The sequence below is a fragment of the Felis catus genome, chromosome A1, assembly GCF_018350175.1.
Source record: "Felis catus isolate Fca126 chromosome A1, F.catus_Fca126_mat1.0, whole genome shotgun sequence".
Lineage (NCBI taxonomy): Eukaryota > Metazoa > Chordata > Mammalia > Carnivora > Felidae > Felis > Felis catus.
In genome coordinates this window covers 100,940,588-100,967,993 of record NC_058368.1, presented here as the reverse complement: position 1 = coordinate 100,967,993, position 27,406 = coordinate 100,940,588, and the positions used below count along the sequence as shown (strand labels likewise).

General features: G+C 41.7%; 1 protein-coding gene across 9 annotated transcripts in view; it reads right to left on the bottom strand.

The window, feature by feature from the left end:
• SNX24 (sorting nexin 24) overlaps positions 1-27,406 on the bottom strand; it is a 179,941-nt gene that overhangs the window by 61,185 nt on the left and 91,350 nt on the right. For 5 of the 9 annotated variants that reach the window (XM_045058200.1, XM_045058207.1, XM_045058194.1 and 2 more), the window contains one exon: positions 15,751-15,855. In XM_045058200.1, the coding sequence (XP_044914135.1) occupies positions 15,751-15,855 (105 nt within the window). Of the gene's footprint in view, positions 1-15,748; positions 15,856-22,880; positions 23,074-23,921; positions 24,048-27,406 lie in introns of those variants that run through there. The other 4 variants (XR_006598401.1, XR_006598404.1, XM_045058201.1 and 1 more) reach the window with 2 other exon arrangements.

The window sequence follows — 27,406 nt, the reverse complement described above, 5'->3', positions numbered from 1 at the left end:
CTGTGGAACCGGGAGAATATGCCATATGAAGACCTACAAAAAACAAAAAAACACCGAAAACAAACAAAGACAAACCCCAAAAAACCCCAAAACACTCTAGGTTGAAAATTAAAAAGAATCCCAAAACTTAAGAGCAGGTTCTGAAATAAATGATAATGCATCCATAGCATAGAATATAATGGAGCATTTATTAAAATAGTTTTTTAAAAAAAAAACTTCATCTATTAGAGATACATCCTGAAATATTTATAGATAAAAGATATCTGTGAGTTTTTTCAAAATAATATGGGAAGGTGGGATATGTCTGGGAATATGGACAAAACTGTCTCTGAGTTGATAATTACTGAAGATGTAATTATCCCAGGGACCCTGAGATATGTTTTCAAATTAAGAAAAGAGTTTATAGGGGCGCCTGGGTAGCGCTGTCGGTTAAGCGTCCAACTTCAGCCAGGTCACGATCTCGCGGTCTGTGAGTTCGAGCCCCGCGTCGGGCTCTGGGCTGATGGCTCAGAGCCTGGAGCCTGTTTCCGATTCTGTGTCTCCCTCTCTCTCTGCCCCTCGCCCGTTCATGCTCTGTCTCTCTCTGTCCCAAAAATAAATAAACGTTGAAAAAAAAAATTTTTTTTAATAAAAAAAAAAAAGAAAAGAGTTTATAAAACATTAGAGACGACATATCAAATATATTAAAATATACGATTAAAAACATGCACAGAAAAAAGACAAATGAAGCACACCATAATTCAGAGATGTTTAAATCAGGGTTTCTCAGTCTTGCCACTAGTAACATTTTGGAGCAAGTGACTATCTGTTGGGGGCTGTCCTGTGCACTGTAAGATATTGAGCAGGATCCGTGACCACACCCTCCATTAAATGCTGGTAGCACCCCATCCTCAAACTGTGACAACCAAAAATGTCTGTATGTGTCATCTAATGTCCCCTGCGAGGAAAAACTGCCCCTGGTTCAGGAATAGTGGTCTAAGTGGAAGAATTACAGAAAATTATTTTTATCCTTTATGTTTTTCAAAGTTGCTGAATATGAACACCTGTATAAATAAGAACAGTAACAAAAATACTGATATACTAAAAATACATTAATCTGCAAGGAGAGAATTCTTTATCATTTTCTTATTTTAATGTTTATTTAGTTTTAAGAGAGAGAAAGAGAGAGAGAGAGAGAGAGACAGAGCGGGAGCAGGGGAGGGGCAGAGAGAGAGGGAGACACAGAATCTGAAGCAGGTTCTAGACTCTGAGCTGTCAGCACAGAGCCCGACGTGGGGCTCAAACCCTCAAGGTGTGAGAACGTGACCTGAGCATAAGTTGCATGCTTAACTGACTGAGCCACCCAGGTGCCCCTGCAAGGAGAGAATGCTTGATGTCTGTGAAGAAATAAGACTGCTTATATCAGAAAATAAAAGACCACGGAACAGATTCTTTGATTAAACTGAAGTCATCAACCTAAAACTAAACCTGATGAAAAAAGCCAGTTCTTTCAAAACTCATGAGTCTATCACATACAAATCTGATAAAATACAAATCAAAAGTATCTCAGGAATAATGTCAGGCTTGGGACACCTGTGTGGCTCAGTCGGTTAAGTGTCCAAGTCTTGGTTTCGGCTCAGGTCATGATCTCACGGTTTGTGAGATCGAGCCCTGTGTCGGGCTCTACTCTATGCTGAGCATGGAGCCTGCTTGGGATTCTCTCTCTCCCTCTCTCTGCCCCTCTCCCCACTCACATACGCATGAGCGTGCACGTGCTCTCTCTCAAAATAAACGTTAAAAAAAAATGTCAGGCTTCATAACATCTCTGAATGGAAAGTGGTAGCACCGAAGACAGAGTCAAGCCCACTATAGCCATCTTTTTAAAAGAACGAAGTCACAGAAACGTAATGCTGGCTCAGGGTGTTAAGTTTTCATCAGACAAAGGCATCCACATTGTAAGGTGAGTTTGCATGCGAAGAAAAAGAAGTATGTGGCTACCTTTGCGTCCATATAGATGAAATGACACGAGGGGGACTACTTGTTTCTAGAAGGGGCTTGGAGCTGGCGTTCCGCAATGAGCCCAAGTCTGTGTGTTAACACCCCGCATCTCACCCACCCCCTTTCTAGAAACAGCACGCAGCCCTGAGCTGGCCAACAAGCAGAGACAGCTGTCCAGGACGATTTAGCCCAGACATTCATCTTATCAACCCAAGGCTCCCGTTTAGGGCACTAAAGCTAACTTTATGACTACTAAGAGGGTTTTGGTTTTTAAATCAGTACATACTGCCAAATCAGGTGGTCAATATTTGGTAATTCATAGTCTTAAAAGTCCCCAAGTTTTAAGCTGTGAGCCTCATTAAAGGCACTTTGGAGCATACGGCTTGTTGGCCTTCCCTTCCCTTCTTCCACACAGGTTCCTCCCCATCCCGTGTGAGGTTCCTAGAGCTTTTCACATTGCCTTTACTGCCCTTACCTCCACTGACCTATATTACCTCTGAAGGCTCAATATCCATAGCTCTGCAGCTCAGGCTTCCTTTGCCAGGCTCACCCACCCAAAGTAAGCAAGAATGCACTATGTGGATTTTCTAAATACCGGCAGGGGCTCCTGGGTGGCCCAATCGCTTAAGCGTCTGACTTTAGCACGGGGTTTGCGAGATCGAGCCCCACTTCGGGCTCTCTGCTGTCAGCACAGAGCCCGCTTCAGATCCTCTGTCCTTCTCTCTCTCTGCCCCTCCCCACTCATGCTCACACTCTCCCTCTGTCTCTCTCAAAACTAAATAAGCATTTAAAAAAATACTGGTTTCATGTATTTCCTCGAAAGAAAAAGGTTTTGTTTTCTTTAAAGGAGTAATACATATGGCTAGTACCGGAAATTTAAAAAAATTGTTCTTTACTAAAAATTATTTTATTTTATTTTAAAAGTTTTAAAAATGTTTTTATTTATTTTTGAGAGAGAGAGAGCAAGCAGGGGAGGAGGAGAGAGACAGGGAGACCGAGGGTCCAAAGTAGGCTCCGTTCTGAGAGCAGAGAGCCCCATGTGGGGCTCAAACTCACAAACCACAAGATCATGACCTGAGCCGACGTCGGACGCTTAAGTGACAGAGCCACCCAGGCGCCCCAAGTACTAAAAATTATTTTAAATGAAGTTCATTTCGAGATGAATGGGAAGCAAGCAAATCACTGAGAAAATGAAAAACACATTTGATATTAAGTAGCACAATTCTCTATAATTAAAATTAAAAATATTTATACAAGGAGAAATATCATATACTGTGCTAAGTACTTATAGTTTTCGTAGTGTTTTCAGCTCAGCACAAAAAAGTCTTCAAGAACTATCACAAAACCTAAGAATCTAGAGGGCAGTGCCTACAAAAATGCAACTTAGGAAACACAGTTTTTCTTCTTCACGTTTCGACAATTATTTCGCCAAGTATGACAACTAACCTGCCTTCTAAATTCTGGATAAGCGGTTAGGGTTTTCCTATATGAACAACCAACCAACCAGTGAAACAAGGTTCCAGGATTTCTAACCAGGCACAAGAGAAACGTATGCGCAACGGAATCTGAAAACACTTGCTAGCAATGATGGATTTAAGTTATTAACAGATCAAAAAGAGATGGATGGTGGTTTGCTTTTCTTAATCTACATCATCATCTAGATCTATTTAAAGATACGTGGCACACTAACAAACTTGGTTAAGGTTTCGATGAAATCACTAAAAATAATCTGCCCCGTTACATGGAGTCTGTATCGATCAATAAAATCACTTGTACAAGGAAAGTACTGTTAAGTACTGACAATCCCGGCCATTAATATTATTTAACACCCTGTTCACCATCTTTAACGAGAACAAAGAACAGTTTGTCTCGTGTGATAAGCAGGACCTTTATACTTACTGTGACTTCTCCGGGCTTTTATGGTGATTTGGTGAAGTCCAAATTGTACATCCCTCTTTTCCCGGTACGCCCCCCACCCCCAATACACAAGATCTTGGTCTTTACTTCAGGTGCATTTTAAAGGAAGTCCTTTGTAAGAAGCGAAACCACCATCATATGACTTCTTAATTTGTGAGAGAAACTCAAAATTCTAAGGACCTGAGCTGTAAGGCATAGATAGGGTGGCCATCGGAACAACACGGGGCTTCCCGGGTATGCACTCCAAGTTCACTCAGCTTCATCAATGACATTACCCTGCCAGGGGTGGATGAAGAGAGAAAATTTCAATAATAATTGAAATTCTGGCTAAATACCTCAGCCAGAACTGGATGGCCAGGAAGGGACACATGCATATATCTTAAAAATACCAAAATGGAAGGTAGAGAAAAAGGATGAAAATATTACACGGAAGAAAATTTTCACCTTTGGAAATGTCTATGATTATATGAGAATAAAGAGGTGGAAACTCCTTTACGAAGTAAAACTAACTTAATGATAATTCTAAGATCTTAGATAGAAACCTGTTCCAAACTGAACCTTTCTGGTTCTGACCACTCACAATCCTGGAAGCTTATGACACATAGTGCTTTGCAATTTTGCTGGGATAAAGCAAGAGGGAGCCCCTCTCTGGTAAGTGAACCTTGAAAACATTGAAGACTTGAATCTCAGCTCAGTTTCATTTACTTTGTCCTCGTCAGCTCACTTGTGCCTACCTTACGATGCTCATGGAGTGGTGAAAACAAAAAAATACATTTTGGGGGGTCTGCACAGTACATGGAGAAAAGGTGCCCCCAAAAGAATATTAATTCCTGGTGCACTTCAAAGAAGTGAACCCAAAATGAAAAAAACAGATCTAAAAAATGGCTGCTGACCACAAAATTGACGTTTTATGTAATGTACGAGTAAAATATCTGGTTTATAAGTGGTTTATGGTCTTTAAAAGATAAATCTAGAAGGAAAGGTACAGCATAAGGAACACACTCAGTAACATCTATACGGTGACAGATGGTAACCGAGCTTACAGCAGTGAGCACCGCGTAGGGGATAGAATGGTCCACTCACAATGCTGTATGCCTGAAACCAATATAACATTGTATGTCAAGTATACTTCAATTAAAAAAAAAGAAAAGGGAAGTGTGGAAGAAAATGTGATTCACAAAATGGTTTAAGGGTGTACTTCAACTAGTATAGAAGTTGCTTATTAAGCAAAACAGGACAGTTCTGAGACAATGCCGTGGTGGTATCAGACACTTAATGACCATGCGATTCTGGGGGTACCTGGGCTCTTATTCCAGCATTTTCATGTAGCAACAGGCGATAGGCATCCCAACGGCTGTTCACCCAACAATTACCAAAATAAAACGCCACTCCAGCGTGTCAGCCGTAGTTTCTTACTGCAAAATGGGGAACGGGATCAAGTTGCCACAGAATCTTTAGAAGGGTAAAGAAGCTCATGAAAAAAGAAAGATAAAGACAGGTTAAAAATAAAGAAAGGCTGGCGCGTCTGGGTGGCTCAGTCAGTTAAGCGTCTGACTCTTGATTTGGGCTCAGGTCATGATCTCAGGGTTCGTGGGTTTGAGCCTAGCATCCGACTCTGCTGACAGCACAGAACCTGCTTGGGTCTCTGTCTCCTTCTCTCTCTGCCCCTCCCCGACTTGCTCTCCATCTCTCTCTCAAAATAAATAAGAATTAAAAAAAAAAAAAAAAAGATACGGGAGCCTGGTGGCTCAGTTGGTTAAGCGCCGGACTTTGGCTCAGCTCATGATCTCACGGTTCATGGGTTTGAGCCATACGTTGGGCTCTATGCTGATAGCTCAGAGCTTGGAGCCTGCTTCAGATTCTGTGTCTCCTTCTCTCCTGCCTTTCCCTCACTTGTGTTGTGTCTATCTCTCTCAACAATAAAAAACAGACATAAAAAAAAGATAAAGAAAGGCTGGAAAGTATGCAGAGTGGAATCAGGAAGCCAGCCTACTTTGGAAGAAAGTGTCCTCTTAAGTACACTGGGGTGGGGAGATTTGTGGCTGAATAAGAGTCAAAGGCAGAAAAAAAAAATTATTCTATGTACCCCATGGCATTAAGCCTACATACTAGCTATGTAATTTAAAAACAACAACAACAACAACAACAAAAACCAAAAAACCATGTTTAGGTCACGATGCAACCTCTTTGGGAACTAACTTGTGGGAATGTTTAAGGTCTATTTTACAGCACATGTATATGACAGGTGGCATTTTATAAAGGCTTCTGCTCCGGTATGGAACATGACAAGTCACTTGCTGTGGCACGTGGACCCTCCCAGAGATTCCTGAAAACCACATTCCCTCCCCTGAATGAACAGGATATCAAATCCATTTTGATTTGGGAAGCAAACACTGTCAAACAGAATCTTATAATCAGTAAAATAATTAAACTTATTTTCCAAACTTTTCTGTGTTTGAAGAACGGATTGTAGCAAATTATGTATGTAACTGCAGAGAGAAGTCCATATGGTAAATCTTGGTAGCAGTATCTGGCTAACCATGAGGAGTGATTTAGCACTTGAACATTTCACTAAGCCATATTTTCTTGGAAATGAATACTGAGGATCCTAAAAATGCTATATATGTAAATACACTCACAATATATACATTTAAATATATTTCACATATCTTGTATTTATAAATATAAATATATATTATTTTAAAATACAAATACATATTACATATAATTACACACACATACACACACACATATATAAATATATATAAGAAATTTTTAAAAAATGCATCACTGAGGTAATAAAAAAGTAAGGAATCACGAGCATCCTTACATCAAATGTAAATTGAAATCCTGATAGATAAGCAAGCACCAGACCTGGTCCTTTCCCACAGGCAAGTTGAACCCTAGAACTTTGAGCATCTACTATGAAAGCTGCACGGACAGAAGAAATGAAGATAAAGCCTAAGCTTTGCTCAAGACAGATGGGCATCAGGGATCTAAGAGGCGAACTCCAAAAGAAGCTGCTGAAGGATACATACCCAGAGGAAGGGAAAGAGAGAAATAAACCCACTCACAGGTTTGGAACCTAATCTAATGCCTTTTGTGTGGTCCAAAAAAACTTTCAAGCTAAGAAGTCCCACCCAGTTGGTAGTGCTCCTAGGTGATTAGCAAAAGCAAACAAAAATTCTATCTCGTGTAAAAAGTAAATTGAATCCTGGACATGAAAAAAAATCCCCAGGGATGAAGGTACAAGGAAATGCATTACCCAAGCTAAAAATTGAAACAAACAAAAACCACACATAAATACACTAAGAGGAAACAAAGTACCATGTGCAAAAACTAGCAGAAACAAATGAGACCTATGAAGACATCACTTTTATCAGACTGAGAATTAAAAAAATTAAAAAAAAGGGGGGGGGACGGAAGAGGCAACAATCAAAGATATGATACCTGGGCATTTTCCAGAGACACTGAAAAGTACCTATATTCAGATTGAGAGAGCGTGTGTGCACCCACACAAACGCACACACAATACACAAAAATATAAATGAAAAAAAAATCTATGCCTAGATACAGAATAACTACAGTAACAAAGTTCTACGGTAAAACAGAGCACCAAAGATGAAAAGAAGAATCAGAAGAATGACAGGTTACATTTAAAAGGCAGAATATTAAGGGCGCCTGGGTGGCTTAGTCCGTTGAGCGCCTGACTCTCGATCTCTGCTCAGGTCATGATCTCAGGGTTCATGAGTTTAAGCCCCGCATCGGGCTCTGCAATGATGGCATGAAGCCAGCTTGGGATTCTTTATCCCCTTCTCTCTGCCCCTCACTGGCTTGTGCTCTCTCTCTCTCTCTCAAGATAAAGAAATAAACTTTTTTTTTAAAAAAGACAGACAGAAAATTAAGTGTTTCTATTGATAAAAATTGGTATTTTATGACGTTTATTCTTTCTTACATGTCTTCCAAAAAAAAGAAAATTCGTGTATCTTTAAAAAAAGAGAACCAAATTCCTTCACTCTTAGGATTACCATATGAAGCAATTGGATTCTTTCCTAATACACATTACTGAATTTTAGTAATCTTATTTTTCCTATACCTTGCAATACTTTGCTACTTTGTGATTCTAAGTATCATTTCATCATTACTCATCAGTTATTCTCAACTGTGCTAAGAAAATATGAAAATAATAAGAACATCTATAGAACAATGGAATCATTTGGAAAGACAATGAAATAAATAATAATCATTACAATACGTTTTAGCTTTCTTACTGTGTTGCCCAAAGTACTCATTATCTTTCAAGGTTTGGAGACATCATCTTTGAAGTTACTTAAAAAGTTTTCATTGAACACAGTTAAATATTTAGCAATTTTCATTTTCTACCCAAAAGAATAAAGAAAAAAAAAATCAAGGGAGTAAAGTGTTTCCTGATTATTAGATGACTCAGATAATGACAACAGAGAGAGACAGGAATACTCTAGACCACCACGATCCAACAGAAGTAAAATGGAAGCCACAGATATACTGCATAATAATTAAAAATGTAAAATTTGGGGCACAGGGGGGCTCAGTTGGTTAAGCTTCTGACTCTTGGTTTCGGCTCAGGTCACGATGCTGCATTTCATAAATTCAAGCCCCAACATCTGGCTCTGCGTTGATGGTGTGGAGCCTGCTTGGGATTCTCTCTCCCTGTCTCTTTGCCCTTCCCCCTCTCTCCCTCTCTCCAAATAAATAAATAAACTTAAAAAAAAAGTAAATTTCACATTTAAATTATTTGGTAGCCACATGAAAAAAGTAAAAAGGAACAATATATTTTGTTCGATCCTATACAAAATATTACTTCAAGTGTAATCATTATAAAAGCTACTGAGATATTTTACATTCTTTCTTGTACAAAGGTTTTGAAATCTGTGTATATTTTACAGAACATCTTGATTCAGACTAGCCGCATTTCAAATGTTTATTAGCCACATCTGACTACTGGCTTCCATAATATATACCAAAATTGGGTGCACAGGTAAAGTCATAGATCATGAAACTTCAGATGCTACCACAGATGAATTTTCTCACACTTAGAGATCAATGACAAAAAAGGAAATACAGTATTCTCTTGGAGATATTCATTCGATAGGAAGAACTTTACTATACATTACTTCACATCCAGAACATGGACCATTTCATTTCGCTAAACGAATGTGGAACACTATTCTTTCACTTTTTATGATGTTTGTGTACCAAGATTTATTTAACACATGCTTTATTTTACTTGACAAAAGCATATACAAAGGTGTCTGGAAGGAAACAGTAGAGCAGAAGTTTAAAAAAAGTTTATTAATTTAGTCATTCTAGTTGTGTCTCTAAATCTAAAAAGGAAAATATTTTGCAATTAGGCAGCAATGATATAAGCCACTGTCTCTTCAACACATCTATTAACCATCAAGGTTTCCAAAGATTTGGACTGTGAAAATGCATGTCTAAGAAAAAGAACCATTAACAATGGTAAGCTAGAACCTACTAGAGATATACTTAAAATCTGGAAGCTTTTACAAGGCTTACAAGATGATTTATGTTTCAGGTTCATGCAGAGTAGTTCAAGATCAAGGAGGTATACTGTTCAAAAGATGCTGCCCATTTAAAAACTAGGAAAATAAGGACTAAAACTTTCGAGTTTGTGATGCTGAAATTCCGATCAAAATTCTAGTGAAGTTGCATTTCACTTTTCTCATTTGAATTTCTGTAAATTATTCATTAAAAAAACTACAAAAACAGTAGTGATTACTACAAAAAATGGTGATAACCATTTTTCCTGGGAAACCAAGAGTTAAAATATTTGAAAAAGATAAAAACAGACCTCCAAAGAAACATCCAGGCAGATTAGGGGGGAAAAAATCAGACAAAATTTCTAAAACAAAAAAGTATAATACTAAAACCTAAAAACTCAAAGGACAGACTTCCAGTTCTGTTAAGATGGAACAGCTATACTTTTTCCCTTTCTCCTGCTGAATGCAACTAAAACATTTTATTGGACATTGTACCTAAGGTTGAGGGGAGAAATGAAACCTGCCAGCACCTAAGGAATGCCACAGAGGTACATTTTATCTTTCCTGGGATTTCGTTTTGCCTCACATATCTTGACATACAGCAGAAAAAGCTGGCAGCCAGGAAATACCAAGAGTTGCAGACAAATAAAGCCCCAATAAAAGCCCATTTCCTTTAGTAAGAAGGCTGTGAAAACGATAGCCTAGTAAGAGAGAAAACTTTTAGACACTGATCACTCTACTCAACCCAACGACCACAGAAAGAATAGTCGTTCCACTTCCACTCAAGCCAGGGAAAGCCTAGAAGGAAGCCTAGACTTCCAACCTCATGAGACTTCAATGGGGCACTCAATGCCAGGGGGGTGTCAGAGAAGGCCAAGCAGAGAACCAGGATTCTCACTGCCCCAAGACAATAACGTGCCCCACCCAAAGCGTCAGTGGCAACCAAGGGAGAGCTGGGACTCCTTTCCTCTTAGCAGTAATGAATACCCTTTCCAGCCCAGGTGTCAACCAAGGCCAAATGGGAAATCTGGTCTTCTACCTGCACCTGGCAGAAATGAGATAAAGTCCCCCCACCTGTCCCCCAGGCTGAGGGGTATCAGAGAAGGCCAGCCAAGACGGGAGGTTTAAATAAGATGCAGAGTCTCGTCACAAAATACAAAAATGTCTAGGAATCAACCAAAATCATTCCTCGTATCAGACCCAGGAAGCTCTCACACGGAATAAAAAAGACAATCGATAGACGCTAACACTGAGAAGACAAAGATGTTAGAGAATGACTTGTAAGGCAGCCAAGATAAAAATATTTCAATGAGTAATTATGAACACGTTTGAAACAAAAGAAACAATACAAAAACTCAACAAAGACATATAGGGGGTCAGCACAGAAATAAAAGCTATATAAAGATCAGTGGGAATTTTAAACCTGAAAAATACAATAATCAAAATAAAAAGCTCAGTGGACAGGTTCAACAGCAGAATGGTAAGAACAGAGGAAAAAGTCAGCAAATGGAAAGACAGAACAACAGAAATGATCTTATCTGACCCACGCAGAGAAAAAAGTCTAAAAAAAAAAAACCCAGAAGAAGACCCAAGTCTCTGTGGGACTACAGCACAAAACACCCCATGTATCCCTACGATCATAGTCCTAGAAGGAGAGGAGAAAGCAGGGAGGAGAGAAACAAAACTCCAAACAGGAAAAACCCAAAGCAATACACACCAAGGCACACAATGAAGCTTCTGAAAACTAACGACAAAGCTAAAATCTTGAAAAAAGACATCTTAAAACCTCATCTCACATACAAGTGGAAAACACTAATATGACAGTGGATTTTATCATTAACTATAGAAGCCAGAGGGAAGTGGTACAGTATTTTCCAAGCAGAAAAAAACAAAACAGGGACCGTCAACCCAGGATCCTAGATCTAGAGTGGTCTAGAGTGATGAGATGTGAAACATCCTAAAATCCCTGTTGTGCTCAGGAGACTAAAGAGAACGGGTAACTATGACAAGAATAGATGCAAACTAACGGAGGAAGAAAAATGGAAAGAGAAAAAGGGGGCTTGGGGGCAGGGGAAATCTGCCACCCATCCAAACGTGGGCAACAAAAGCAAAAGCTCACAAAAAAAGGGACCAAGAGAGAAAGGATGGATGTTTGAACTAAGCTCAATCATAGGAGCAATCAATCCTTGAAACGTAAGTGGAAAATTTGAACACACCTTTTTCTTGCAGATCAAAAAGCCACGTTTGACTGAAGAGCACACTTAACCAGCTTCATTTGATTATATATAGCTCAGTGCATTCAAGAATTAGAGAATACGCGTTTTCAAGCACACGATGTCAATTTTAATAAATGTTTCATGCACTAGAGGAAGAGTTAAAAATATAATACTCTGGTCCACCAGACTACTGGCCCAAGGGAACATTGTACTATATTGTACATGTTCAAAAAACAAATGAGGGGCAGGCTAGTCAGGTAATCGGGTCCTCTGACTATAGCATTCTGCAAGCGCTTTTTGACAAACCCCACACCAGCTGTGGACTGTTTTCTCTAAATGAACTTTTCTTTAAGCCATTTCTTTCTGGCTGAGATTATCCTTAGTCTTGATTTCTATGGGTCACTTGGATCTCTAGCTCCCAACACTCACTGCAGAGTTAACTGTTGTTCCCTCCTTATGAGTAAGATGAAAACGTAAACTGCTGTTGTTCTTAAGTAAATGACATGAGATGTGTGTCCCTTTCTCAGAAACATAAATCTCACATTACTGCAACAAGTGACGCATGAGAAATACGCACGAAAAGTCTTTGTCTAAGCCCGGCCAGCTTGCGATTTCATGCTGCTACTGAAGAACGGAGAGGGACCCGCCCATTCGACCAGTCTCAGATAAGAAAATGAGGCCAGGGCGGAACCTCAACCTTGCCCACTGTTTGTTTTTCTTTTCTGGAAGAGTATGGATCTTTATTTCTGACATACTGAAATTTTGCCAGCTGTGTCCGAGCCCTGGAGGGCTTCTATGGGTCTCTGGGTTCTGCCCTCGGGGCACCTGGTCTATGTAAAGGCTCACAGCCTCCAGCTGGGGAAAATGTTCAACTCTTTTTCCTTTGATGATTTCCTCCCCTACTTTTGTATTTTCCCCTCTCCCTTCTTTCTGGGACTCTGCGACGTTAGACCTGGTTAGGCCCTCTATGTGTCTTGTCTTTCGTTGCAGAGTAGGTGTACCTGTACTTTATGGAACAATTTCACAACCAGAGAGAAGCTATGGAACTTTTCCAGTTGGAAGACACAATGAATCCTAAGAATTCTTTTTTTCTTTTTTACTTTTTTTAATGTTTATTCATTTTTGAGAGAGAGAGAGGGAAAGACAGAGCATGAACAGTGAGGGGCAGAGAGAGAGGGAGACACAGAATCTGAAGCAGGTTCCAGGCTCTTGACATGGGGCTCGAACTCACAAACCACAAGATCATGACCTGAGAGGAAGTTGGATGCTTAACCGACTGAGCCACCCAGCTGCCCCTGTAGGATTCTAAATAATCAAGTTATAGATTTTAAAAACTCCCCATCTATCAATCTATCAAGGGAGATGGGGGTAGGTAGTTAAATAAATTGCGAAAGTTTATGATTATAAGGACATTTCTTTTACAATTATTAATATAGCTTTAAGTAAAACTATGTCAAGGCTGAAAAATTAGAAACTCTACAATGCAGCTTGAAAAGAGCCTCCTGAGAGTTAAGAAAGTAACATTTCAGGCCATCTCATTAACTAATAAATTCCAGGAAGTGAGGCAGGTTTTGTAACCATACTACACCTCAGTTTCTCCATCTCTAAAATAAAAGAGCAGTGTGGGCCACCTTAGGGAATGGTGTTGCACTCACCCATGGTGCAGAATGTACTAGTTGATCTCTGGACAAGTGTTTTCTGTGGCCCTCTCAAAGGCTAATCTGCCTGTTCTACGGGTGGGAAAGTGAGGCCAGACAGACAATCATGAACGTAAATGAAGGGCAGGAGGCAGGTTGGACTAGGTAACGTCTAAGGTCACAGTGAGCTTTAGATGCTCTGACTTGGGCTATAATACTCTCTCAGGTTTATGGGCCAGAAAAGGGCCAGTTCATGAAAAGACTGGCCTACTCCTTTTTTTTTTTTTATAAGTTTATTTATTTATTCTGAAAAAAAGAGAGACAGAGCGAACAAGTGAGCACAAGGCGGGGAGGGGCAGACAGAGAGGGAGAGAGAGGATCCCAAGCAGGCTCTGCACAGTCAACACAAAGCCTGACATAGGGCTCAAACTCATGAACCGTAAGATCATGGAGGCTGTCTGACTCCTCAAGAGGCTTACATACCACAAGTTATCCCAAAATGATGCATAACCCAGGGTTTTCATTTCACTTGGGACAGCAGATAAAGCATTCCCACTCATCTTTCCAACTTCCACCTAGCTCCCACCGCCCACAAAGAGAATCAGGAAGAAAAGGGAGAAGAGAAGGCTCCCTGCAACTCCTTGGAGACTGAAGGGACAAGAAAACGAATATTAAACTCATAACAGGAACCAAGCCCTTTTGGTCCCTCAACCACATCTTTCAAGCCCCATTTCTGAGAATAGAAAATTCCAAGCCCAATTTGAGAGTCACTGTAAACTCCTCTCGGTGCCAGATGATTTTATCTGCATATTTATATTCAAAGTACAAACAACTTAAAATGTTTACACTAAGTAGTAATGGAAGTCATGTGTCAAAGACAATGGGAGGAAAAAAGAGGAAAGCGTTCTTCACAACGAAAGCTTGAAGATATACAATATCCGTGGAAAATCTGGCTTATGAGTAAGAATGCACTGTTTACCTATTCCATTTAATTACAGAGAACAGGACTTTCTACCCTTTGCATACACGATGTCTAAAGTCTCGTGTTTTGGTTTTTTGCTTTGGTTTTGCTCTGCAATGCTGCCAGAAGCTTGGGAACGCTCACAGCTCCATGTACAGAGTCCCAGGGAACACAGCCACACATGTTCCTGTCCTTTGTGGTCCCCCTTTCCTTTAATCTCTCACTTTCAGGGAGAGGCAGTGAAAACCGCCATGCCCGAAGAAAGAGAACAGAAACAGTCAAGACAGCCCTCCTCAGATGATCGCAAGGTCTCCAGCATGTCAACTCTCCTTGGAGAACACCATCAAGACCAAGAAAACTATGCAAGGCCACCAAGAGGCTCTTGGCATCTCTCTAGTGGGAGAGAGGCATCTGAAGCGTGCAGTGACAGCGTATCCTCCCCTTGTAACCAAGAGTGATTCAGGCACAACCACCCAGAAAAACTCTGTCGTGGAAACTGGGTCCTGGCTTCCCAGAGCCTCCAGCTACCTGCCTGCACAGAACCCACCCTAAGATTAAAGCTTACAGGGGTTACAAGGTATTATTCATAAAAAGGAGAGTAACAGCCGCTGTTTCTGTGATGTAACATGTCTCAGACGGATAGCTCATCACGGCGAATCCATAACCCTCAGGTGAGATCCAGCTCTGCTCTTCCTTATCTTCCCAGCTATGCTCACCTGGGTCATTCCCATGCATCTGCCTGTCAATTGTTCAGTGTCCTGGCTGAACACCCGACCTGTGCCATCCCTGCACCTGCCCTGTGTGGTTCTCTTCGGATTAATGACTACATGAAATATTCATCTGAGGCCTTTAGCCTTTTATATTTAAAAACAGACAGAAGTTGACACTGCTCTATCTTTTCTTTTGCTTTTCCTGTCACTTAGGACAAGCGTTGTTCTTTCTTCCCTCAATAGTTCCACTTGCTCCTCTCAACTGCAGAAAAGGGCCTCCTATCACATTCTTTCACAAGCACACATTCTAATTTTCAAAGAAGCCGACACTTCATCAGAGGCAATTAATTTTTATGCACTTGTTCTCAACTTGATTCCATAGATGGACTGGCCAGGCCCAACAAAAATTCAGTTTCTCTATGTCTTCAAAACCCAAAACTAAAGGCTAGGAATGCCATGAGAAAGCAATAAATCTTGGAAAGAAAACAAAAAGCAAAAAGTAATTCACAGAGCTTAATTAAAACATGGACAGATTTGCTTTACATCAGTTTTTACCTTTATACTAAATTTTCACCTCCTCGATCCAGAGAACCAATTACAAATACAACTTCATTAAAGCTAAAAGGACCAACTGACAACATATTTTTAATTTTAAACTTTCTTTATTTTAATCTAGAATGTTTGACTGTTGATATATTTTGCATCTCACCCAGAAGTTCTGACAAAAAAAATATCGAGACATAAATTTATTTAAACTGCATTTTATTGACTGAGGATCTAAACACATCTTACCTGTAAATATGTTTCCAAACCTTGTCGTCGTTGCTCCAAGACTTTTGGGACCCAGTTCCTAACATGTTTAGAAGGGATTTCTGGAGTTTTTATACATTTCTTAAGCTATAAAGATAGAAACAAAAAAACAGAAAAATGTCTCAATTATAAAGAGATTATTTGAGGGGGAAAGGCAGTAAAAGAAAATGAGCCACAACTATCTCCAATAAAAAAGATACAAGAAAGTATAATTACAGTGAAATTTCGGTAACAAATTCTTTACTTGGCTTTCCTAAGTGTTTAGGTTTTGGGATAAGCATTTTATGGTTTTGGTAGATTTTGCTATGCTTGTATATCACTGAGTATTTCAGACTGGATTACTTTTTTCCAAAAAATTAAAAGCTCAGTAAATGCATTATAATGGAGGTAAAGACATTTATAATCCTTTTAAATATATTTTTTAACGTTTATTCATTTTTGAGAAACAGAGAGCACAAGCAGGGGAATGGCAGAGAGAGGGGGAGACACAGAATCTGAAGCAGGCTTCAGGGTCTCAGCTGTCAGCACAGAACCCGACGCGCGGCTTGAACTTACAACGCGAGATGGTGACCTGTGCTGAAGTCGGACACCCAACCGTCTGAGCCACCCAGGCACCCCTATAATTTTCAAAATCAATTAATATAATGAAATTTTGCTCAGAAGAAGTAAAGTCTTTCTACATATTATTTCACATAAAAAAGCAAAATAAAACGCAATGTTTCTAACTATCTCGCTGGAAATGACACGTAAACTAGACCAAACTACTTGGAGAGTTTCTCAAAAGGTCTACAATAGAATGAACTTAAGTTTTTTAAAACAGAGAGACTGATCCTTCCAATGCTCCTAAGATTTAGGTCCAAATTCTGTTCATGAAAAATCACGGTTCTCAGCTAAGCCTTTCTGGGCAGCAGTTTTAAGGGACAACATATATAAAAGAAAAATTCTACTGGAACCTGAGTTAGCGCTGCCTGTGGGAGACTCATCCTATGACATCAACATCCTAACCTGTGAAGGTCACCTTACATGGCCAGGTACTTTGCACAAGGGTCTTAAAATGGAACAATTCTCCTCGACTATCCAGGTGGGCGCAGTGTAATAATAAGATGCCCGATGAGAAGGAAGCAGGAGGCTCCGATTCAGAGAGAGCCTGGAGGATGCCACGTGGCTGGCTTCATTGACAGAGGGAGGATCGAGAGCCCAGGGGACCTTGAGAAGCTAGAAGGAAAGGGAATGGACGCGCCCCTCCAGCCTGGGGATGCCTTGATTTTAGCCCAGGGAAACTCGTTGTGGACTTCTGACCACAAGAAGAATGAGAAAATAAATTTCTGTTGTCTTAAGCCCTCAGTTGGTGCTAACATGGTAGAGCAGCAATATGAAACCAACACATGGACTCAAATGGAATGAAGTTTAATGTTCTAATTAAAAATTTGGAAACCCTGCTGAGACTGTGTAGCGGGAAGCCAGACCTGGTGTTGGAAATAAGAATATACAGATTAAAGGGGCACCTGGGTGGCTCACTTGGTTAGGTGTCTGACTCTTGATTTTGACTCAGTCATGATCTCACACTCTGTGAGAGCGAGCCTTGCATCGGGCTCTGAGCTGACAGCGCGGAGGCTGCTTGGGATTCTCCGGCTCCCTCTCTCTCTCTGCTCCTTTCCAATTCTCATACACACTCTCGCCCTTGCTCTTTTGTTTTCTCTTGCTCGCTAAGATATAAATGAGTAAATAAACAATAAAAAAAGAAAAAAAAATGTGCAGATTATGACCTCCTGAGTAAGGGGCATACGTCCTGAACACCTGAGCTCCCACTTTAGGGAAATGGACCCTATGGGCTTGCTGTGAATGAAGGCAAGGTTTCACTACACCCGCGGAGAGGAAAGAGAGTCAGAAGACTTGTCAGAGACCCCAGAAGCGGGGGAGGGGTGGCAGGTCAGGAACAAGCAGGAGACAAGACAGCAGGGTGACAAGCACCTATCACTGATCACTTTCAGCTGGTCAGGACTGAGGTCACCAAATTTCCGAGGGCTTGACTCCAAAAGGTTATTTTAAAAGGTGCCAGGAAAGCCAAGTGGGAATGTATGGAGGGAATCCTGAACTCAGGTCCTTACCTAAATGTCCAGACTCTGGGTGTGAGCAGGGTTATCATACTGTAAAATGCCTAGACAGCAGCCTAGGAAATCACAATTGTCTTTCAAAGTTGCAAAAACTCAGATAAACAAGTTTTTCTCCTCACACATTGCTCCTTTTAAAAAAAATTTTTTTAATGTTTATTCGTTTTTGAGAGAGAGAGAGAGAGAGAGAGAGAGAGAGAGAGAGAGAGAGAGAGAAAGTGGGGGAGGGGCAGAGAGAGAGGAAGACACAGCATCCAAAGCAGGCTCCAGGTTCCGAGCTGTCAGCACAGAGCCTGTCATGGGGCTCGAACCCATCATCGAACTGTGAGATCATGACCTGAGCCAAAACTGACTCACCCAGGCGCCCCCATATCATTTTATTTTTTTAATTTATTTATTATTTTTTTTAATTTTTTTTTCAATGTTTATTTATTTTTGGGACAGAGAGAGACAGAGCATGAACGGGGGAGGGGCAGAGAGAGAGGGAGACACAGAATCGGAAACAGGCTCCAGGCTCCGAGCCATCAGCCCAGAGCCGAACGCGGGGCTCGAACTCACGGACCGCGAGATCGTGACCTGGCTGAAGTCGGACGCTTAACCGACTGCGCCACCCAGGCACCCCTCCCCATATCATTTTAAATGGGAAGCTTAGTGAATGTCTTGAGCAAGGGCATGACTTAATATAAATTCACTTTAAGGAGGTCATGAGAGATTCCATAATCAAGCAGCACTATAATGGGGCTCTTTTTCCTGACAGAAACGCGAAGCACTCCTGGAGCGACAGCCGCTGTACTGTAACCGGAAGAGTGAAAGGTGCATGCTAAAATAAAGATGGTAAAGCAGAAAGACCAGAAGGAACTTGGAATATGGATACTGCAGAATTGCAACATCAACTTGGAGCGTCTGCTTTTAGTTTTGTTGCAACGTGAGAATCTTCTCGCACCTGTTTAAGAAACCTAATCAAGTTCCTAGTATATCCAATGAAAAATACTCCTGGCACAAAGGAACCCATTGTTTAGTTTTGGTGATTCTAAGTCTCAGATGCCCCCGAGGCACTCACAGAGAGATAAAATGTAGGCAGGGGGAAAGGAGTCTAGATCTAGGCGTCAGAATACGTTAAGTGGTACTGAGAACCATGAAACTAGATGACGTGACAGTAGGGTGTTTCCCTGTTGGCACAGATGGGAAAAAACTGCTGTGATGGCAGAATCTGAAGACAGCTCCCAAGATCCCTGCCCCTTAGTGCATGTGTGCCTACATAATCCCCTCCCATGGGGTCATATGGGATCAGTGAATGTGGGCAGGACAGCCGTTCCTTTGATGAGGTTACCTTTTATGAGACCCGGTCCTAGCACACAGACTCATGGCTTTGCCATGTTCCAACCACATGGCATAGATGCTGAGAGCTACCCTTGGCCAAAAAATCAGCAAAAAAAAAAAGGGGGGGGCCTCAGCCCCATGACAGCAATAAACCTACTTTCACCTAAACAAGCTTGGAAGAGGACCCTGAGCCCCAGATGGAACCATAGCCTTGGCCACACCTGGATGCCCACCTGGTGAGACCCTAAGCAGAGAACCCAGTACACCTGTGCCTGGACTCGTGCTCCAGAGAAACTCCCAAATGATACAGTTGTCTTGTTTTAAGCTGCTGAGTGAGTGGCAGTTCCTTACACTGCAATGGGACATGGCTACAATGGCAGAGATCTCTGATTCTGAGAGGCAGGGCAGAGAAGCAGGCAGGCACTGAGCAGGGGGTGAAACTGCACCTTCAGACAAGAAAGGGCTCCAAGAAGCGGGCACAGTCCGACTGCCCAGCCAGGCTGGGGAAGTCAAACAGTGGGTAAGGAGGGAGTAGGAAGGGATAGAGCAGAGCCTCCATTTTCAAGGAATTCTACCAAGAAAGGAGAGTAATGTGGGCAACATGGGAGGGAAGCAGGGAGGCAAAGGTATTATGTTAAATGGGAAACACTAGCACATGTTCATTTATTTTTTTTATTTTTATTTTTTAAAAAAAATTTTTTTCAACGTTTATTTATTTTTGGGACAGAGACAGACAGAGCATGAACGGGGGAGGGGCAGAGAGAGAGGGAGACACAGAATCGGAAGCAGCCTCCAGGCTCTGAGCCATCAGCCCAGAGCCTGACGCGGGGCTCGAACTCACGGACTGCGAGATCGTGACCTGAGCTGAAGTCAGACGCTTAACTGACTGAGCCACCCAGGTGCCCCAATAATATTCTTTAAAAAAAAAAAAATTTTTTTTAACGTTTATTTATTTTTGAGACAGAGAGAGACAGAGCATGAACGGGGGAGGGACAGAGAGAGAGGGAGACACAGAATCAGAAACAGGCTCCAGGCTCCGAGCCATGAGCCCAGAGCCTGACGCGGGGCTCGAACTCACGGACCGCGAGATCGTGACCTGGCTGAAGTCGGACGCTTAACCGACTGCGCCACCCAGGCGCCCCTCATGTTCATTTATTTATGAGACTGATCCAATACTGAGGAACAAGGGAGAGAGAGAGAAACCATTTATGATTGTATGGGAATAAATATATATCTCATCTCTACACCATTTGAGGTATTTCTCAAACAGAGACAAAGCCAAAAATGCTCAAGTATTCTGTGGTAATAAATTTATTCGGTTACAATTTAAACCTCATCAGGAAACTTCCTTTAAAACTGTTGAATCGTGGGGCGCCTGGGTGGCTCAGTCGGTGAAGCATCCGACTTCAACTCAGGTCATGATCTCGCAGCTTGTGAGTTCGAGCCCCACGTCAGGCTTGGAACCTGCTTCGGATTCTGTGTCTCCCTCTCTCTCTGCCCTTTCCCTGCTCACTCTCTCTCAAGAATAAATAAACATTAAAAAAAAAAAACTGTTGAATCGTGACATTTCTTACATTGTAAAATAGAAAATCAACTCCATTATCTGTCTCTCTTTTTTTTTTTTTTTAAATCTTGAAGATAGAGTACTGAAAACACTTTTCCTTTTTATTTATGTCAGGAGTATGGAGGAGGCCGATCATCATAGCTGCGGGGATCTGTGACAGCGTTTGTAGGTGAGTAATGAATTGCTTTAGATGAGGAGAGACAAACCCAAGACAATATGTTTCCAGCAGGGCTCAGCTGCTCACAAGATAAATACTCCTCTGCCACTCCATGGGATGATTAACTGTTCTGGCCATGCTGCGTCCGGCCACACGGCCTTTCAGATCCACGCGGATAGCCACCAGATTCCGTGATACTGAAGGCACAATCCCCTCTGCCTGGAGTCATCTTTTTATTTTTTATTTTTAATTTTTAAAAGGTTTTTGTAAGTAATCTCTATGCCCAACGTGGGGCTCGAGCTCACGACCCCAAGATCAAGAGTCGCACGCTCCAGCGAGTGAGCCAGCCAGGCACCCCTCCCTTTCCTCTTTATACCATTCAAAGAGTTTACTCAGACTTTCCTCCACACAGATGTCCCACGTATTCACTGGTGATAGTGCCAATCTTCCAGAGAAAGGAACATAGATACTTTCCCAAGCACCTAAACAAAGAGCTGGATATGTGACAAAAAGGTTAAGGAAAGAAGTGAGGAGCCTTTGGGGTAAAATTCAACCTTTCCCTCCACCTCGGTACCCGTCCGTCCTCAGGGTTCCCTCTAGAAGCACTACATGAGGCGCTTTACTCCTGGTGTGACCCCATATGGCAGCTTCGGGTTCTTTTGAAATGTGTACTTCATTAATTTAAATATAAGAATGTACTATTTTATTCAAGCCAAAAGTAGGCAATAACAAGAATGAGGACAGTTAATTTCGTAACAAACCAGCACCGTATTTCCCTGAAACCTCTGGGCCGGAACGGAAAGTGAACAGCTGAGAAGGCATGTAAAATATGCTCCCCAGTTGGCCATGCAGGGCAGGACTTTCTCCGCACGCCGGTGACCGTGGGCCTGGGGAGGCAGAGCTGTTCTCAAGGACCACCATGTAAAGTGGCAACTTGCTTGTCTACAGGAGATGCGGGCAGGTGCCACTGGGGCACAGGGGAAACTCATACAAGCCTAAGGCTCTTCCCATCACCGCCGGGCCTCAACAGTAGGGAGGAATCCCCATAACTTTTTTTTTTTAAAGATACGAGGCTAAGAGTGAACACAGAGGAACAAAGTGGGGGCCCGCTTGGGTTGCAGTGTGGTGTGCGTGCTGGTCCCATGTGGGACTACACAGCTACAAAGGAATTACTCGTGTAACCTGGGATGGAAATTACAGGGAACTCAACTCCCACAATCGAAATGAGTTTTTTAGCCAAAACATTCCTCCAGTTAATTCATAAATATGCAGAATGTCCTCCAAACATCCCATTTGCCGACTACTTATTTAATGCCTAATACATGCCCAACACTAATAGGCAGGGAGGAAGATATGAAAGATAAGATACAGTCCCGACGTGTATAAAACCCCCCAAAAAGTGTCTTCTAGTTAGACAAGACTTAGAGACAAGTAAATTTTAATGATCTCTTACATGCTTTAAATTTAAGCAGAAACGTCTACTCTAAAGGAAGACGAGGAGGTGCCTGGCTGGCTCAGTCAGTACAGTATGTGACTCTCGATCTTGGGGTCATGAGTTTGAGCCCCACGTTGGGCATGGAGATTACTTTTTAAAAAAATAAAATAAAATAAAGGAACAGCAATTCCAAGAACAAAGACCTGAGGGAATAAAAGAAACTCCCAGGAAAGAAGGAGAATGTGCAGTATTTCAGTTTGGTTTGAACAGATCAGAACACAGAGGGAAGGCCATTCAGCACGGCAAAGACAGACAGCGATCTTCTTACACGAGGGTGAGTGGGGAGGCTAATTGGCTGCCACCGCTGTTTTCTCATGAGAAAGTGAGAAATAAGGTCAACTAGAAAAGGAGTTTGTGGTTGACAGACTAACGGTTCCCTCCTGCAAAAGATGTCCATGTCCTGACCCTTAGAACTTGAGACTGTGTCCCCTTACCTGGCCAAAGAATGGGCTTAAGTCAAGCATCTTGAGCTGGAGACATTATCCTGGGGTATGCAGGTACAGCCAATGGAATCTCAAAGGAGAGGCGGAAGTGTCATCATCAGAGAGGGTAGAGGCACAGACAGCAGAGGTGATGATAGAAACAGAACCTGCAGTGACCGACCATACTGCTGGCTTTGGAGATGGAGAGGCCACAAGCCACAGACTCTGAGCAGCTTCTGTAAGTGAGAAAAGGCGGGAAACGATTCTCTCCCAGAGCCTCCCAGGGGGAACGCGGCCCGCCGATGCATAATAAATGCGTGTTGCTTTAAGCCACTACGTTTGTGATGACTAATCCTACCAGTAATTGGAAACTAATAGAGAGTTTAAGATAAGTGGTCGTGAGGGTCAATGTCCATGATACGGTTGACAACACCGACCCATTTCAATGTATTTGCGCCACAGAATGATGAAAATGGTGCTTTACGGAAACTGATCTGTAGCAGAGAAAGAATCAGAAGACAAGGATCAGAAATTGCTAAAGCAATACTTAGACAATTAGTAAGACTCTGGCTTGGGAGGGAAAAAGAGAAGAGGAAAATTAAATGGTGCACATTATAGAAATTTGGAAGAATGAATCAACGGGACTTGGTGATGCTCTGAACACAGGAGGTAAGAGAAACACAGATAAGACCCCTGAGGTTTCAAACCTTGTGGCTTCAGTGCACCTGATAGGCAGAGGGTGGGTGAGGAGGGTTGTCTAAGAGATGCCTCTAAAAATATAACCACACAATAGGAACTGTCAAACTTCAAGAGGCACTGAGATCACCTGGGATCCTGATTTAAAGGGCAGAAAACTGGGGTGCCTGGGTGGTTCAGTCAGTTGCGCATCTGACTCTTGATTTTGGCTAGAGCCATGATCTCACGGTTCGTGAGCCCCACACGGGGCTCTGCACTGACAGCGGGGAGTCTGCTTGGGATTCTTTCTCTGCCTCTCTCTCTCTGCCCCTCCCTGACTCATGCTCTATCTGTCAAAATAAACAAACATTTTTAACAAACAAATAAATAAAAATAAAGGACGCATTACAGGGCTCCATCACGGAGATTCTAACTCAGCATGTCCCGGTAGTACACAGAATCTTCACGTCATTCAATACTGTTCTGTTACAGATGGTCCAAGGTGCACGCTATGAAAAATACCAATCTAGAAAAGCTAAGAGAAAATGGAAGCAGATACTCATCACCACTCTGGAAGAAATGACTACTATTCAGAATCTGAGAGAGTGAAAATTGACGTAACAGATAACATACACATTTAAAGCTTTTGTAAATTAAAATAAATATCAGAGCCAAAAGGTCCTGTGTGAAAAGTACTTTCAGCAAATGGCTAAAATTTTATTAGCAGGCCACACAAACTAACGGGTAAAAATAAATCAGACTCTAGTAGATAGACCAGTCCAAAAAAAGGGAATACAACTTCTTTTTTTATTTTTATGTTTCTTTTGTTTTTGAGAGAGAGACAGACAGAGCACAAGCAGGAGAGGGGCAGAGAGAGGGAGACACAGAATCTGAAGCAGGTTCCAGGCTCTGAGCTGTCAGCACAGAGCCGGATGCGGGGCTCGAACCTAAGAATGGTGAGATCATGATCTGAGCTGAAGTCGGATGTTTAACCCCATTGAGCCACCCAGGCACCCAGGGAATACAACTTCTAAACAAACTTAAGACACACCAATGAAAACAGCAACAAGGCAACATACATTGTTTGCTAAAGTAAATAAATATAATTTTGGGGGGTAATATTCAAACACAATGAGATTTTGTGGTGCTTTCCAATGTGCTGGCTGCATTTTAAATCTGCTATAACCATTGTGAAAAGAAATTTGGTAGGATATATGCAAATCCTTTGACAGAGAAAGCTTCTTTTTGCAATCTAGCATAAGGAAACCACCCTGAATGTGGAAAATATTATATCTAATGAAAGCCATCAATAATTGGAAGTTTACCATATGATGCACACACAATGTCATTTAGTTTGTAAAATAATCCTATGACGTTAGTACTGTAATTATTCCCATTCTCCCAATGGGGAACGTGAGACACAGAAAGATCTTGTAACTTGCTCCATGAACTTGACAGCCAGGAAGAGGTAAAGGCAGACTCAGGAAAATTCTGCTTCCAGAGCCTACACACTTAACCTCGACACCGTAATTACCACCATGGAGGAACATGGTGAGCCCAGCAGCATTTGCTTTACTAAAAAATTCAAGAAGAGAGGGGCACGTGGCTGGCTCAGTCGGTGGAGTAATCGACTTGATCTTAGGGTTGTGATTTCGAGCCACACGTCGGGTAGGGAGAATGCTTAAAAATAAAATCTTAAAAAAACAAAAACAAAAATAAAAACTTCAAGAAAAGAAGGAAAACAGCCATTATGGTAGCAGAGTAGAAATATGTGTGGGTAACAATGGGTTATTTACCCTGTCCCCAAACCTCCTGCAAGGTTTAGCTTTATGGTGTGAAAAAAATGAAAAAACAAAAAACACCTTTTGAATGTTCCCCCAAAATAGAAAGAAATCCTGAGAAAAGTGTAAACGAATGGGATAATGTTTTCGTACAGGGGCGCCTGGGTAGCTCAGGTGGTTAAGTGTCTGACTCTTGATTTCAGCCCATGCTTCAGGTCACGATCTCCATGGTTCAAAACTTCGAGCCCTGCACTGGGCTATGTGCTGACAGTAACGGAGCCTGCTTCAGATTCTGGGTCTCCCTCTCTCTCTCTGCCCCTTCCCTGCTCTCTCTCTCAAAATAAATAAACATCAAAAAATTTAAAAAAATAAAATTATAAAAAAAACAATTATTAAAGTTTGGGAGCAGTGATAATCATTAAGAACTTTCTTAAGACAACCAGATGAACTGTGAAATGGGTAACAGTCTCACCTTCTGCCTCAAAATTAGCCTGACAATAAGCCAGGAAGCATTTTTGTCTGAGGCACACAGAAGAGCTATGCCCCTGTTATTCTAAACAGGCAAAGCACCTGTTAATAGCTCATTTATCGTTTTAGAATTAACTTGGGGACACTGGCCAAACACTTTTAACAAGTGAGAAGGAAAAGTAAAATTTCGGAAAAACCAGGAAACTAGCAGCACAGCAAATTGCACACAGCGCAGAAATAGTTGAGGATTGCAAGAAAACTACATAATAGACTTGACTGAATTTAAAAGGAAAATATTTTCGATAAAAAGGTAACACCCAAGGTGCGCTGGGCTGGCTCAGTCAAGTGGGGCGTGTGACTCACGATCTCAGGGCTGTGAGTTCGAGCTCCGTGCAGGGTGCACAGATCGCTTAAAAATAAAATCTTAAAAAGAAACAGCACTCGGAACACATCACAGAATTCAAATACGGAAACTGGGGTATCAAAATGTAATAAAAAGGTCAAGTTGTACCACAGGCAGCAGCGATCAGTAGAGCTTGTGGATTCTGAGTAAATTTTTGGCTGATTTCAATCCTTAACACAGTTGTAGACTCAAGATGACAGATTTCTGTTTTTTGCACACACTACTACCATGATTTGTACTTAACTAGCTTCTATGGTAACCTTTTAGCCAAATCTAATACGATCGCAATGGGGCAAGTAAATCCGTAACTAAAACTCTGCCTCACAAAGCCATTTTTATCTCTATGTACCAGCCAGGATGTTTTAAACACACAAAATTGAGACGTTTGAGAATTTTTACTCTCTCAACTCTGGTAGGCCTGATTATATGATTGTAAGAATAGCTAACCTTCTTAACCGAAATGCAGAAATTGAGACAAGAATCCCAGAAAACCCAGGAATTTTTTTCTGACTGAGTATCTAAGAACTGCCTATAATCGCTGGGGAGAAAATAAAATCCTGTTCGAGAAGAGCACAGGGGGAACGACCCTGCACTGGTTAGAAGCACGGCAGGCTCTCGCTCGGGGCGGGCCTAATTGGCAGTCACCCAGCTGTGCCTGGTGTGGAGCTGCTCCTGGAATATCTGCTGGGGACAGCTGGGTTGTGTCGAGGTCATGGTGAGCTAGGAGGTTAGGAAGGCAGCCTGCATGTGACAGGCGCCCTAGTCCGTACCCTGGGCATCAGAGGCTGAGCAGGGGGCTGAGATCTGGTTTTAATCTTAGCGTCAGAATTTATTGCAGGAGGTGCCCAGCAGAAATCTCCCTGGGATCTGCTTCCATGAAAAACAAGCAAACAAAAACAGAAGCCCTCGCGAAGGCACGGAGACCCAGACTCCAGGTTCATTCCTCTCTCAGACTCCTAGGTTGGAGCTTTCCTAAAAGCTAACAGCAACGTCTGGTTTAAATCTGTACCCACCTGCGTTCTTTCTTTTGGAAGTGAATCTGGATTTAACAAAATTTTAATTGAGGAATGACTTTTATGTTATCCCCTGCCATTCTAAGAGAAAAGTGTACAGAGGGAAACAGTTTCACTGATTTTTCAATAATATCCTGGTAAAGTTTATACTGAATACTCCATTCTCTTGACTTAAAAAAAAAGAAAAGTGGGGAAATTCACTTTAAAAAAAATAACCAAAGAACTTTTA